The sequence below is a fragment of the Pelecanus crispus genome, chromosome 16 (genome assembly GCF_030463565.1).
Source record: "Pelecanus crispus isolate bPelCri1 chromosome 16, bPelCri1.pri, whole genome shotgun sequence".
NCBI lineage: Eukaryota > Metazoa > Chordata > Aves > Pelecaniformes > Pelecanidae > Pelecanus > Pelecanus crispus.
The window spans coordinates 4,208,622-4,224,061 of record NC_134658.1 but is presented as its reverse complement, the minus strand read 5'-3'; the positions used below and the strand labels follow the sequence as shown (position 1 = coordinate 4,224,061).

At 52.8% G+C, this 15,440-nt stretch overlaps 1 protein-coding gene across 1 annotated transcript in view; it reads left to right on the top strand.

Moving 5' to 3' along the window:
- PTPRU (protein tyrosine phosphatase receptor type U) overlaps window positions 1-1,299 on the top strand; it is a 74,514-nt gene extending 73,215 nt beyond the window's left edge. Inside the window, exon 30 of the mRNA XM_075722195.1 lies at window positions 1,237-1,299. Within this exon, the coding sequence (XP_075578310.1) occupies window positions 1,237-1,299 (63 nt within the window). The remainder of the gene's footprint in view (window positions 1-1,236) is intronic.
- The last annotated feature ends 14,141 nt before the right edge of the window (window positions 1,300-15,440 follow it).

Genomic DNA, 15,440 nt, shown 5'->3' with positions numbered 1-15,440 from the left:
AGAACAAGTCACGTAAAGGAGGACAAGGATGGACAAGCTGCCTTTGCAAGCCCAATTTCAGTGATTTTTTGCTATAAAACCAGCAGCCAGCCGTGCTGGACTTTTCCTTGGCGCAGCTGGGGAGCCAGCTGGGCGGGGAGCAAAGGGTGGGAAGGTGCTGACACCGTCCGTAGCCGTTTCGGGAAAGGGAAGGGATGGGAGAGTGAGCCCGGTCTTGCTGCGGGCTTGGAGAGGAGCTTTCCCACTCACACCCCTTGGCTCCTGCCTGGCCATCACAGGCGGGTCAGACGTTGACCTGAGTGCCAAAACGCTCATTTGTTTGGCGTTTCCCTTGGAAAACTTGGATTTTTGGAAGTGAAAGCTCCTGGGACTTCCCTTCATGCCTCTCCCCCCATGCAAAGCAAACACCCAGACCAAATCCCTGCCAGGGATGGAAAATGGCATTTTTTTATCTGCAGCAGGAGAATTTATGATGAGAAATGTCCTGGCAGCTGGGGCAGGGCGCCTCCGGACAACGGGTGCAGCAACGGGTGCACTCGCCTGGGCATGCTCTCCATTTGCAGCCTCCGCTGAACTCAAAAACACTCCCTTGATTTCATGCCCATGGTTTTATGTCATAGAATCATAGGATCGTTTAGGTTGGAAAAGACCTTTAAGATCATCCAGTCCAACCATTAACCTAACATTTGGGACACCTCTGACCTCAGACCCCATCATTCCCATGGCTCTACCACCATTTGATTGACAGATGTCAATCACTGGTGGTGGGGGGGTGGTTCCATGGGTGAGGCTGGTCGGGAGAGCCCCGCACTGGTGCTGCCTGGTTTGTACCCTATTTAGTGAATCAACCACATTTACATGGTAAGGGGACGTCGCAGTCCTTTGTCCGTCCTTCGTCCATCCTTTGGGGGAGGTGAAGAAGCCGCTTGCCACTGAAATGCAGGAAATTCGGTGTCTGCGGTGTGTTTGGATCCGGGGAATGGCTCATCCCCTTCCCCAGCAATGGGTGTCGTTTGCCGAAAGCGGGGTTTCTCCTGGCTGTTGGTTCAGCAGGGCTGTCACAGGGGACAGGAGAGGGACGCAGCCCCCAGCGAGGGGTGACGCATGTGTTCATCTCAAAGAGCCCCTCACGCGCTTTTCCTTAGGGCTACTGAAACGTATTTTGCCTTAAAAAGGGATAGCTTTGGGAAATAGTTTACTGAGGATCATAACACCCTCTTTTCTCTCTCTGAACAGGAGCAGTATCATTTCTGCTACGACATAGCACTGGAATATCTGGAGTCCCTGGAGACCAGATAGCACCTCGCCAGGAGAGCGGCGGCAAGGGCTTGCGCAGGGGTCGTGCCAACCGTGCGTTTCGCACTCGGACGTTGCGTTAGTGCTGAAGGTGAGGAGGGGAAACAGCAAAGGACCCGACGAGAAAACCCATCAGATCAAGAAAAGCGAAAGGACGTGGGGATGTGTCGGCCGCTCCCCATCTTCATCCTCTGCTCTCCATCTTCTTCCCACCCCGAGCACGTCCGAGCGGCTGCGGGTCGGATGCCATGACTCGTCCTGTCCCGGCGTTGCTTTGAGTCGCAGTCGTGGGGTCGGCGTGCGCAGGATGCGGCCCCGCGGCGCTGCCTGGGCATCTCTAAATCAGCTGGAGAGGAGGCCAGGGAGGGGAGGAGGTGGACAGAAGGAGCCGAGGGTGTTTCCCAGCAGGGAAGGATGGATATTTGGAGAAGAGACGTTGATTTTTAATTGTGCGTGGAGTCAAAGCGAATCTTCCGAGGAGCCCAGAGGGCTGCTGGCAGGTTTTGCCCTTGGTGGGGACACGCCTTGAGCTGGAGCGAAGACCCTGAGAGGAGCTCTTGAGTTTCTGCCCGTTCGCACCATGAATTTGATCTTTGCTTTTTTTAGTTCTGTGAGTTGCGACCCTTTGTGTATCCAGCCCTGGACAGAGCGGGGATGTGGGATGGTGGTGGGACGTGGAGGGCACTGGGTACACAACGTCCCTCTGCAGGGACCAACCCGGACCCCTCCTGGCGCCTTTGCAAAGCTTTTCAAGCGATGGTTGCCCTGTATCTCCACACCGTCTTCTCTGTAGCAGTTAATTCCTCCTGGGCTGACCCAAGGGCACCAGCCCATGGGTCCGTTTTTAACCCTTCCCTTGTGAATCGCTGCACAGGAGATACCTTTGGTGCCCAGAAACAAAATTCTCAAAATCTGGGTCCATCCTGGATGCCTCCCCCAGGCAGTTGCCCGGCAGTTGCCCATCAATGCTGCTTGGCTTTTGCTGGGGTTGGCAAAGCATGGTGGTCGGTTTTGGTGGTGGCGTCGGCGTGGGGTGAGCTGTGCTGAAGCTCTGAGCCATGGCAGTGCTTCGGGGCCGGGCATGGGGAGGTCGCCATGTCCCCAGTGCCACTTGGGGACAAGTGTATGGGAACAGTGACTGGAGGTGCCTGATACTTTTTGGCTTCATCCCGCTCTGGTCGGGTGCGAGATGTCACTTTTTCTGTCTGATATTGTGATAACTACAGGGGTTTTTGCTTAGGAGGAAGAGCCTGGGTGTAATCAAGCTGTGGTCAGGGTTTTCTCTCCTGCCTTTTGGCCGGACCGACCTGCAGCTCGAGGGCCACAGGGCCAAAACGGCTGCACCCTGGCTGAGCAAACCCGGGAGATATTTCCATCCACCTTCCAAGGGTGGAGGAGAGCAACAAGATATTTGTTTTGCCCTCTCTCCACCTGGGAGGATGTCCCACCCGCTGCCTTGCAAACGCCCGGGGGTGGCGATGAGGATTTCAGCAGCATCGGAGGGTTTTGCCCAGACACTCGGCATTCCCACATGCTTGCCCAATAATTCACATGGCCTGACAGTAACTTATTCCAAGGGCTATACAACATTATTCCCCTCCTTTCTGTCCCTGCTGTCTAACCCTGCTGTGTGCCCATGCTGTCTCGTGACCAAATAGTCCTTTTACCCCCCCAGAGCCTGTAGAACAGTCCAGTTAACACCAGTACCTGGGAACACCAGTACCTGGGAACACCAGTACTCGCATCGCAAGCCTTGACTTGGAATAAATTAGTGCCCTTTTCCCAGTCCCCATCTCTCCGTAGATGTGTCCATGCTGTCCCGGGATGCCATGGGGAAGGCGCTGTGCAGTGGGTGCAGAGAGGTCCCAGGGTGCAGGAATCGTTTGGGTTTGTATGAAAACGGCTGAGCTGAACCTCTGAAATTCCTGGGGCTGGGATGTTGGTGGCACCGTTCAGCCCCGGGCCTGGGGGCTGGAGGGATGATGCTGCTTCATCCCAGAGCTGCCCGGGCCGCCTGCATCCTCCCTCTGGGCCGGGAGGGAGCATTCCCCAGTGCTTCGCAGGTAAAGTGTTGCCAGAAAGAAAAAAAAAAAGAAAAAAATCCCAGAAAATTGAAACCCCAATTAGTCCTAATAAAACAACAGAGACTGGAGGAGTTGTATATATGTTTTAAAAGCGAGAATTTTTTTTTTTTTTTTGATATCTCCTTGCTGGATGTCTCTTGGTTTTTAGGGCATCTCTTCTGAAGGGCAGACTTTGAAATCAAAGTGCTGTAAAAACCAGCTGATCTCCAACTCCTACTGAGATGCTCATATGACATGAGGCAAGGACATCCTGTACATAGAAATATATATAGAAATATATATATAAAAATATAAATACTGTTCTTAAGATGGATAATGTTTATTGGTATTACAGGTTGGAGTGGTGCTTTTTTTCTTTTTAATAAAAACAAAACAACAACAACAAAAAAAAAAGGAAAAAAATGAAAACCCAAGAAAAACACCCAATTGGAACGATTTTGTCTATATGCAGAAAAAGTGACCCCGAAAACTGGCGGCATCCAAGAGCTGCTGCCAAAGGGCCTGGTACCCTGAGGAGGCTGCACCGTGGAGGGGGACGGTGTGGTGGGACCGAGGGAGGGTGGCGAAGGAGGGACATGGCCCATGTGGATTGTACCACGCACGTCCAGCTGTTGTGAAACTGGTTTTTTAATTTTTTTTAATTTTCTTTTTTTTTTTTTTTTTTTTTTTTTTTGGCTTTCTTTCCTTTTAAGAAAATCAGTTGCATAAATAAATGTTCCGAATTTGTGATGGCCTCTGGGTTTCTTTCGCTGGCTCTGCTCCGGGAGCTGTGATGTGGGGAGCCCCGATGCAGGTACCCACCAGGCAGCCTGTAGAAAAGACAGACCTCCATATCGGCCGTATCTCGCTTTTCAGGGGTATTTCGAGGGAGCGCATTTGCAGGGTTACATTCCAGGACCGCAAAACCTTCATGGCACAGAGGAGCCGTGTTCACCCGTCACCATGCCGAGGAGACTCCGTTGCCTTGTGCTTGCAGAGCTTTGCTGTGGGTTTCCTCCTAATACCAGCACGGTGAGATCTTGGACCGGGCAAGACCTGCCAGCCAACCTGGATGCCCACAACGTCTTGCGACGCTTCTGATGGAAGTTTTCCATTACTGGAAAAGGTGTGTTGGAGGAAGAAGAAACTCATTCAGTGCGTTTTCCAGCTGGAAAATGAGGCGCTATTGTAGGAAAAGCCTTCCGGAGAAGAAAGCTTCTGCATTGTCTTCAGTGATTTACTTATTACAAAGCAGCCTTCGGTTTAATCTGTTGTGATATTAAACACTTCCGGTAACACTTGAGTCTTAACTTAATGGAGATCAAGGGAAAAAGGAAAAAATCTAATTGACTTGTCAGGACTCTTTCATCTTTAAGGTTTGTGAAGGATGCGGTAATTACATTTTAGCAATAAATAAGGAAAAGGGGGCTAATGCAAATTAAAATTCAGAACTGCACTTGGGAAGGGCTCTGGGTGTGCACGTTGGGGTCAGCCCTGGGCAGGGGTGTCCCTGGGGGTGAGCTCGTTGTCCCCAAGCCCTGCGGTGCCGTCCTGGAGGGCAGGGTGGCCTCGAGCAGTGGCAGTGCCCCGGGTGCGGGGGGCACGAGCTGGGCTGGCCCCTGCAGCCTCCAGTGCCTGCGGTGGGGGGGGGTTTGGGGACCTCAACCCCTGCTCAGGGACAGGCTCCACACCAGAGCAGCTTCCCGGCAAAGCTTAGAGCCCCCAAGCCATCAGCAGTGTCCCACTGGAGCCTGTTCCTTTCCCTTCCCACTTGCTATCCATGCTGGTGACTGTGCAAAAAAACCCAACCCTGAAATCAAACCAAACTGGAAAGCATCTGATAGTTTTGCATCTCTAAAAAAATAAGGGAAAGACAGCTTCTGCAAGGTTATTGCTGCGCAGCTCCGAGCATCCGGCTTCCCTGGTTCCCCGGCAGCGAACAGCCTGGCCCCAGGGCACGCAGCCGGGCTGGCCACCAGCTTGGTGGCTCGCCCATCCAGAGCTGCTTTTGATTTCCTCGGTGCCCAGTCGCCTTCCTCCCTGCGGTCCCCTCTCCGCCAGAGCCGGGGCCTCGCTCTTCCTGAGCTGTATTTCAGCCACAGCTCGTTGGGCACTTGCTGTCACCTGCTGCTAATGATGAAAAAACCTTTCCCCCTGGTTTTATGAAAGCCATCATTCCATCGGCTGGCCCGTAATGAAGGGAGAAACAGCAGCTGCTCCCTGAGGCCCTGCTCCCACCAGGAACGATGAATTGCCCCTTCTCCACTATGCCCCATTAAGGTAAAAAAAGGAGCTATTTCTGCAAGGACAAGGGTGGTGGCGATCTGGTTTCGTGGCTCTCTGAGGCATCACTTTCCTTCCTTGCTTCGCCCCTGCAACATCTCGAAGAGGCGTGGACAGCCCAGGAGAGCCGACAGGTAACCGGCGCCGTCCTGCGGAGCTGGGGCAGGACCAGGAGTCCAGGTCCCCATCCCATAGAGATGTCTCGTGGAGATGTCCCTCCTTGTCCCAGCTCTGGTTCATCAGCGTGTCCCGGTGAGTGACATGTTGGGGGGGTAGCCCAGGGATGGGGACGGGACGGAGCAAAACGCCTCTTTCCCCGGTCTGCAGAGCCCAGGGTGCCTTGGCACGGCCGCAGGGTGCCCGGGTCCCGCTGCTGCTCTCTGCCAGGCATGGACGGATTAGAGGCGCTTAAAAGGAGCACTTTGCATTTCACTAACTAATCCACATGTGCCATCCAATGCCCAACTTTTGGCCCTTGGGAATTATTCACCAACTCAGCGCCTCCTTTGTGCTGTTATCTGCAGCACACATGCCCCGGTAGAGCTGGTAATAATTTCCCAAAGCCAATGTCATGGTATTGTTGGAGGTGACCTGGATATTCTTGTTCCGTTCATGGACTTGTTCCCTAATCCAGGCTGGCAGGCAGCGCTCGATGTGCCGGGGGAGCCTGGCTCCGACCCCTGGCTGGTGTCCAGCAGTAGCTGCAGAGGTGGTGGGTGGGACCTCTGTCCCCATCGACCCCCATCCTCCTGCCCGGAGGGGTTGGTGTTCCCAGTGGATGCTCTGCTCTGTCCTCGCCAAGTCGACCATGACCATCCTGCCCCGTACAAGTGCCCGCTGGTGTTCCCCATGCCGTATCACCGGGTATGGCCCTGTTTCCCACAGCAGCTACTTCTGTGCCAAGACCCATCTGGAGCGCATGATGTCCGACGAAGCCACGGGATGGAGAAAGGTGCTGATCTTCCTGGGGCAGGAGCAACCCACGTTCCCCTCCTTCCTCCTCTCTGGGGCAGCAAGTAAGGGGCATGAAGGGAGGTTGTTCCTCACACCAGCGCTCCTGTCCTCGGGGCTGCTCAAGGTGGTGGTGGCACCATTGGTGGTGGGGGCTGTAGGAAAAATGAACTTAAGATACCACCCAGGAGGAGTCCTTGGCTCACGAGGGTCTGCAGGCAGAGCCCCTGGAGAGCCTGCAACCCAAGCACGTTTTTAGGACATGGGGAGTGTTGTCAGGATGGTGCCTGGATCTCATCCACCCATCTCAGTGGGTGGAGCCACCCAGTTATCAAGGGACATGACCAAGGTAGCCAAAGGAATTGTGGGCAGAGCAAGGGCTTCCTTTTCCCTCTTCTCCTCCAGTGCTTCAGGTGAAGTGGGTCCCTTCCTGGTGTGGGGGTTCTACGTGGGGCTCCTCACCCCTGTCCCTCTCAGCAGCTCATGGCAGTTCACCCTCTCAGGTTTTGGCTTGTTCCTTTGTATGTGGCATTTTAAAAGTTGTCCTGAGTCAAGGGCGAGGGCAAAAGCAGGGCTGGGGGAAGGGTGTGTTAAAACCCTCCAGATTAACCTTGGCAGATTAATTCATTAAAGTGAAACCTAAATTCAGTCAGTTACAGCGGCCCATTTATCGCCTGCGATGTATCTGTGAGGCCAAGGGCTGTCTGTGGCTCAGGTTGGGCAGATCATCTCCATCCTCTCTCCGATCCCCAGCCCCCGGAGACCCTGCCGAGCATCAACACTTCCCAAGCTCATCCATTGGGACCGGAATGGGGAGAAGTGTGTCATGCTCCTGTCCCTGGGACAACTGTCTGTCCTTGCTTTGCAAATGAACCCAACAGCCTGGAATGGCCATGAGCAGTTGGTCTCGATGGCACCAAGATGTGGCCCTGGGGACAAGCGGGCAGCGGGGAGGTGCCGCCTGCGTGCTGGGCTCTGGGGTGCTCCTCAGGCTACACACTGGCTCGTGCTGACATAGGGCCTGTGTGTAAAAAGTTTTAACCCCAGTTTATTTCTGACCTCTGTGCTCCCATCGGCAGTGGCACCAGAGCTCACCTCCAAAACTGGGAGCTGGAGCGGTCCAGAGGGGCGAGCCGGGGTGCCGCAACGACCCCCCCATCCAACACATGCCGTGTTCCAGCTCCATAACTCAGCCCGTCCAGTGCAGAGGTCACTGGGTTTCACTTAGGTTACAGCCTGTTTTTCCTCAGCCCTTGGCCCTGGGGGGGTTTGTGGAGACGGAGAGCTGCTGGGTCTATCTGGAGCATGATCCCCAAATCCAGGAAAGCCCCAAACCAGCCAATGTATCACCTGGGCTGCTTGTGGGGCTTTCCTCTTGCTGTGATGGGGAGCACAAGAAAAGCAAAAGGAAAGCTTTTTTTATTTTATTTTTTTTAATGTTCTGCTAACATTATCCAAAGAAAGAAGAGCCCCCACATCCTATCATCTCTGTTTTAAGCCCAGGGCGGTGCCTGATGTCCCGTGCGAGCGGGGTGCGATGCCGGCAGCAGGGTCCAGGCTGGGGATTTATGTCTTTGCTGAGCAGCGGCTGTGGGAGCCAGAGCCTGGAGGAGGAGGAGGAGGGTGAGACATTTTGCCTTGATGTTTTCCCCCCACCCACTGTTTCAGTTGTTAAGATGGGGCTGCCTTAATCAGCACAGCAGTGAGCTGGGATTTCCCATTGGAAAAGTGCTTTGCTGAAAATTCTTTGCTCACCTTTTGGGCAGCTAAGAGCAGCTGGAGCTTAAAACACAAGTAAAAGAGCAGGAGCGATTTGTCGTCATGATTGGTTTTATAGCATGAACTGCTGATAAAGATCCTGCAAATTCTCCCTCTGCTGAAATTTCCCTAAATTTTTGACTTCCAGGAGAAAAAAAGAAAACCAGCTCTAAAATTGAGCCATTTCCATAAAAACCAAACACCCTGGGGAGAAAATATGAGTTAGTGCCAATGTTGCTTGGTTCTTTTTTGGGAAAGAAGTGTCTGGAGGGTCCCTGGGTGGGATTACCTTGTGGGATGACCTCGTTCCCATGGACAGCCCAGCTCTGCAGGGATGCCCACGGCACTTCTTCCGCGATGGGCACGGGAAGCGGAGGCTGAAGGGTCCCGTCCAGGGCTGTGCCGAGCTCCCCATGGCCCATGCAGTGAACTGGTGGCACAGACACCGCTCTTCACTGGAGACTTCCCATCTCTCCAGGGCTGCAAATGCAGCGGGTAATTTATGTAAGTAGCCTTAATGGTACTGTAATCTATATGCTGATAGTGTCACCTCTAAATGTTCCATCAAAAGGCTCAATGGGAAGAATTTGTATTTCGAAATAAATATTTCCTCACGGTGTGCAAAATATCTAATCATGTATTTATCCTTAAGTACTTCCAAAAGTCAACATAATTATTCCAGTCCCATTAAGTTTAATTTGCAGTAAATTATGCATTTAGCTTTAAGTTGAGGTTGCTGGTTAGAGTCAAGATAAAGCTCTTGCTATTTATAAAGCAGTATTTCAGCACAGATATAAAATACAAATGGTTGGACAAGAAAATCCTGCTCGGGAAGTTTGGGGAGAATTTCAAATAGGGAGGTTAACAAAAAATCTGTAGAGTGAGTGTCTAATCACAGATGTGTAAGCACACTCAGTCAACTAAAATGAAAGCCTAAACAGCTTACAGGGGCTCAGGCTGCCAAAAGAATTTTCCTCTGGATAAAAAATCTGATATTTTTCTCAGGATGTCATTTTGAAAAACTAATTAATCATTTAACTTTCCTCTTAGTGTCATGTCTTTGAGGTTTACAGGACCGGGAAGGTGTTCCTGCTGGAAGAGGTAGAACAGCTTTTATCTGTGATTTATCTGCGGTCTCGGATGTCCCTGCAGATTAACAGCAGCGGATACCTGATCCTCCCCTCCCTGAGCAGCCTGAAGCCCTTTGAGTCAATAGGAAATCGCCGATGGCCAACGATGGGTGCTCAGTCGGCCCTTCCACGTTAGCGGCTGCTGGAGTCACATCTCCCTGTGCTGGATCCACGTCTCCATGTGCCAGACCCTCTGCACTTTGGGGTCAATGGCCAAATGGCATTTTTCTATCCAGTCCCAGGAGGTGAAGAAGGTCATGGGAGGACTTTCAATCCCAAAGAGACTGCGTTGGTGGTGCCGGTGGATTGAAAAATTGCCTGTTTGCTGGCAGGCTGGAGGGTGGTCCCTCGGGTAAGGCAAGAACGGAGGGGATCTGGGTCGGCTGCTTGGTTTTGTCGGTGGTTCTTTGCGGGACTTTCAGGACGAGATCTCTCAGCGCTTCACCTCTCCCTTCCTAAAACCAGGACGACCTTGTCTGAGCTGGAGTCCGTGGGCTGCTCCCCTGTATACGGCATCGCTGGGGAAGGGCTCAGGGCCGTCCCGTACCGGGCAGAGCGTCTCCCATCGCTCGCTGTCACCCTGGGGACAGCGATCCTGCGTCTTCCTGCCCTCCCCTGCTCTGACAGAGCTCTCGGCCAAGGACAGCGCGGTGCTTAGCGAAGCAGGACGTGCTCAGGGCGCCTGGGATGCTGTTGCTGCCCATTAAAAAGGGCTCAGCTGGTTGGTAAAGCTGCCAGATTTCTAAAGAGGAGGCACTCAGCCGTGCCTGAACTTCGGGCCTCTCTTGGGGGCAGTCAGAGATGAATGCACCCAAAATTACCACGGACTTTGGAAAACGAGGGCCTGCAGGGATGCACAGGGGCTGCAGCCAGGTCAGCTGCAGGGTGAAACCGTCCCTGGGGCTCACGAAAGTGGTCTGCTGCGAGCCCAGAGGTTGCAGCCTGTCGTGGTTTAGCCCCAGCAGCAGCTCAGCACCACGCAGCTGCTCGCTCACTGCCCTGCCCCGATGGGATGGGGGAGAGAATCGGAGGAGTGAGAGTGAGAAACACTCCTGGGCTGAGATAAGAACAGCTTAATAATTGAAATAAAATAAAGTAAAATAATAATAATAACAAAATAATAATAATAACATAATAATAATAATAATAATAATAATAATAATAATAATAATAATAATAATAATAATAATAATATCCAAAGCAAGTGATGCCCAATGCAATTGCTCACCACCTGCCGACCAATGCCCAGTCAGTTCCCGAGCAGCGATCGCTGCTCCCCGGCCAACCCCCCCAGTTTCCATACTGCCCATGACGCCGTATGGTATGGAATGGCCCTTGGGGCAGTTGGGATCAACTGTTCTGGCTGTGCCCCCTCCCAGCTCCTTGTGCCCCTGGCAGAGCATGGGAAGCTGCAAAGTCCTTGACTGGCATAAGCAGCGCTGAGCAACAACTAAACCATCAGTGTGTGATCAGCATTCTTCTACTAAATCCAAACCACAGCACTGTGCCTGCTGCTAGGAAGAAAATTAACTCTATCCCAGCCGAAACCAGGACACAGCCGAAAAATCAACTCAGCCCAAAGGGGTGGTGCCCGCGGCAATTGCGTCTTTAGGTGACTTTGGGGAGGTTTTGCCTGCAGCAGTGGGATTCTGGCTGAGCGCTGGGGCAGGCTCAGGCACATTTCTGCCCCATGGCGGGGTGGGAGGTGCAGACACACGCCCCGTCCATCGGCCAGCCGAGCCCAAGTCCCCACTTGTGTGCCAGCCCCCCGCTGCCGTCGCCCCACCGCTCAGCTGCCATTCGCACTGATTTTTCTCTTCCTTGCGCTGAGCCCTGAAACTTTTTCGCTGCTGCTTGAGTGGAAGTTTCCCGCAGCTGCCCCGGGGTGCCAGCACTGTTTTGTTGTCTAATTTGGGACATGAAAGGCAGCGCCATCTCCCCGGCACCCGACGCGCCGTGTACTTTGCTCCGTAGACCTCGAGCCCCCTCCGGCTCGAGCTCCGCCGCGGCGCAGCAGCGGGTGGGTTCGAAGGGCTGGCTTTGAACTTGGCTGCTCGTCCCCCGCCGGTCGCGGTGTGGGCTCATGGCGGCAGCCTGGCGGCAGAGCAATCATCCTCTAACGAAACAGCACGCGAGCACCTCGGGCAGCCCACGCCGGCGCTGCCTATTGATCAAGCTCTCGCCATCCTTAAATGGATGGCGTTTAAAAAAAAAGAAAGGGGGAATTTGGAGCAGCTCGTCTCTCCCTGCTCTGTGGGACACTTAATGCAGTTTGAAGAGGGATTGGCTGATTTGGCATCTCCGGGATTTTTGTTTTTATAAAATCAAAACTCATCAGAAATGTCTGGCTGGGAACTAGGTCTCACAGCCCTTTTTTTTTTTTTTTTTTTTTCCGGGACTAGCTTTACAGCGAGAAGTGTCTAGATCACGGCAGGAAGGCTGGAATGGTGGCGGGAAGGGCTGGGAAGGGGATGGCTGTCCCCGATCTTGGCTCCGAGGATGCCGGTGGCTCTGCAGGTCCCTGGGAATTGCGCGTGCATAGGGGCTGTTGGGGTGGGATTCAGAAAGTTGTTGCTCCAAGGAAGGATTAGAAAGTCACAAGAGATTTTTGTCTGCATAAACCTGTACCTTCATCCATCCGTGCATCAGTCCCTGCCTCCCTCAGTCTTCCTTCCTGTCTCTTTTTCATGCAGTCGCATCCGGCTGTGAGCGCGTCTGGCACGGGGAGGAAGGAGAGCTGGCCCCGAACACCGCTGGCCAGTGCAAATACGATTAGATGTGACTTGAGAAACGTCGCTTTGTATGCAAACAAAGTGTCCTCGGGTGAAAATTGCCGAGGGGAGGGAGAGGAGAGCTGGTGTTGCAGGAGCAGGCAGCAGCGTGCAACAAGGTGCTCTCCTCTCTGATTGCTTTCCCCCAGCCTACAGCAAAGGTGTTTTCAAGCGGATGTGCCACATTTGGACTTTATATCTGCCTGCCAATCTCAACACCGATATATCGGCCACCAGCCTAATTTGGCCTGCAGAACTTGGTTCTGGTGTCAGTCCCCCCGCTGCAGGCTGCAGCATGATACAGTGGCGTGAAACCTGTGCAATGTCAGCTCCGATGAGATTTTTTTTCCTGGTAGGACATGCACTACTGCAAATCTTTTTGCACCTGAATAGCACCAGCTCTCAAACTCATCTTGGATTTGTGGTGTCTGCAGTGACTCACTTGGTGCTCCCAGGATCCCAGCTCCTGGCCCCATCCTCTGGGCAGGGCTGGCTGCCTGCAGCGGCTGGAGCCCGCCGGGAGCCGGGCTGATGGGCGGCGGGAGGTGGGCAGGAGAGGACGGACACTGCTGGAGGGAGAGCAGGGTCTTACAGCCGCGCTTCCCGCCGGGCATCTTCAGCGGCATCCAGATACACCGTGCTGGAGGCAGCTACTTTGCTAATTCAGAGGGACCCGGAGCAGCTCACCCTGGGAAGGTGGAGGAACATCAGGGGGTCGGGCAGGAGCCTCATCCAAAACTGGGGCTTAAGCACTGAGATGTAGAAACTTTTCCAGGGGAGTAATCATTTCACAGCAAGTTTCATGCTTACTTTTTTTTTTTTTTCCCTTTTGTTTTCTTTGGTGTTTTTTTCCTTCTTTTTTTCTTTTTTGGAAGGAGAACATATTTCAGCACGTCAAAAATGTCTGCTGAATAGACACTAAAGACTGAACCCCCTCTGGGTATTTCTCCATCCACACTTTCGGAGCTAACCCGGCAGTCCTGTGCTCTGTAGCTCCCATGGTCATCTACCCAAATCCTGGAGATGTTGCCTGGTGCCCAGATATCCACGCACAGCCCCTGCCAAAGCAAATGGGGGATTGCTCCATTTTGGGGGAAGGACATATATGACAGCAGTGCCCTCAGCTCCCCGCAGCCCCGTCTGTGGGGCACAGACCATCCTTGGCCCCAAGAGGCTGCAGAGAACAGAGAAAGATGAAGGGTTGGGCGAAGCAGAGATGAAATGCTGCATCCAAGGTCATGAAGCCGGTCAAGGAAACAGCCAGGAGTTACACACCAAGCCTGTGTGTTTTAGGTGATCTTCAGACCGGGTCACGCTGTTGTGCAATGTGCTTACTATCAAATCATATTCCCCTTTTTGCTTTCTTTTTCCCAAGAGTTTTCAGAGACCATTAAGAGAAACAAGAGATGTTTGCAAGGTTAAGAGACTCAGTGTCTAAACTTACCATAAAGGTTTGCAGTAATTTACAGCTGTAGGCAGCAAGCGCTCTTCATGGGGGAAGGGAAATGCAATTTAAGAGAACAGAAATAAATAAGAAGCCGCAGCAGCTAACACTCTCTGATTTAATCCCCAGCCCACGAGAAAGATTTATTCCGTTATCTGACAGTTTGATCGCTCCAGGAATCCCATAGGTCAATGCATATCTGCCGTTATTATCTCTGGGCTGTTTCCACCAAGATGCACAGGGAAGATTTGTTAAAGAAATGAACCAAAGAGGGGTGCTGATAGGAGCGTAATAGATGGAACCCCTGGAGACCTTTGTCATGGAGCTAACCCAAGCGATGCTTCTACACAGCGACCTGTGTGGGTTGCTCTGTGCTGTGGGCAGGAGGGAAACCTCGTGGGGTGCGAGGAGAGCTTGAACCTGAGTGTCCGCTTGGAAATAGAGAGGATGAAGAGCTGGTGTGTGTGGGGGTCTGTGGAGATGGAGCAGCCCCTGCCCAGCACCCTCACCATGCCACGGGCTGGTCTCCGTGCAAAGGGTGCTGATCAATGGGGCAGAGCTGGGGTGACCCACCCAGGGGCTGGCAACACGGGTCTGCCTGGGGGAAGACTCTGGGAGTCAACATCACTCAGTGCCTGCCAACTGCTCTGGGGACTTATTTTCACCTGCACCCCATGGTCCTCCAAGGGCAGCTTCCTCACGTGCTGTTCTCTGTTGCCCCACCAGCATTATAAGGAATTTGGAAGGTAAAAGTCTGGCCTCTGAGCACCTTCTGGGATCATCACGTCTGCTCCGTGTGTCTAGGAGGAGCCATCAAAGAGACCCTCCTTTCCCCACTTGGCTTTTCTCTGCAAATTAACCATTTCTCAGTGCTTCCCCTTTTTCTTCCCTTGCTGTCTAATAATTTCCCATTGCAGAGTGCGCCTTTTGCTGTCAGAGCTGTCTGGGAATGGCACCAAAAAGCCACGGGAAACTCTCCTACACGATCAGGCATGTAGCCACAGAGACATATGTGGAAGCAAATGCAGCCCATACCAACAAACAGCCAGAATGCAGATACATAAACAGGCACAAATAAACAGGCTCACACCCTCCAGTAAGCCTGAAACACAACCACACAGGCAGATGTGTTTGCAAGCCTGTGTGGAGATGCTCAGATGTACAAAAATGCATGTGCATGTATAGGTTTTTCCTTTCCACACAGCTATAGCAAGACCAAACGCAAAGGTGGGGCACAAATGCCTTAAACACCCATGCACGTGCTGCCCTATGGATAGACCATTTGGCAAAGGTCTCCCTTGGTTTAAGGTTTCCTGGGCTGAAATGAAATATATTGCTGAGATTGAGAAGCTGGAGTTGTTTTCAAGCCTGTCCTTGCCCAATCTCATGGCTTTCACGGGTGTTTTCATTTAGGGAAAGGCTGGCTAATGACTGCATAAGGGTGGGCAGGACACTGCTGGTCAAGGAAAGGGTGCGAGGTGGGTAGGCGGGAGCCTAATTAGCAGCATTGCCTTAACTGACCACAGGAAAGGGTTGGGGGCTGTATTTTTCTGTGGGAAAATGCTGTTTTTCTCTTCTGAGCCAAGGTTTTTCCAGCATTAACTAAATAACTATCGACAGCCCAGCTGGCCTCTGCATGCCATGCCAAGAGGGGAAGGTGTTTGGCTTGGCTCCAGGAGGAATGATTTTGCACGGAAAAGTCTGCCAGGGTCTTCTCCCTGGGATGATATCCTGGAATGGGAGC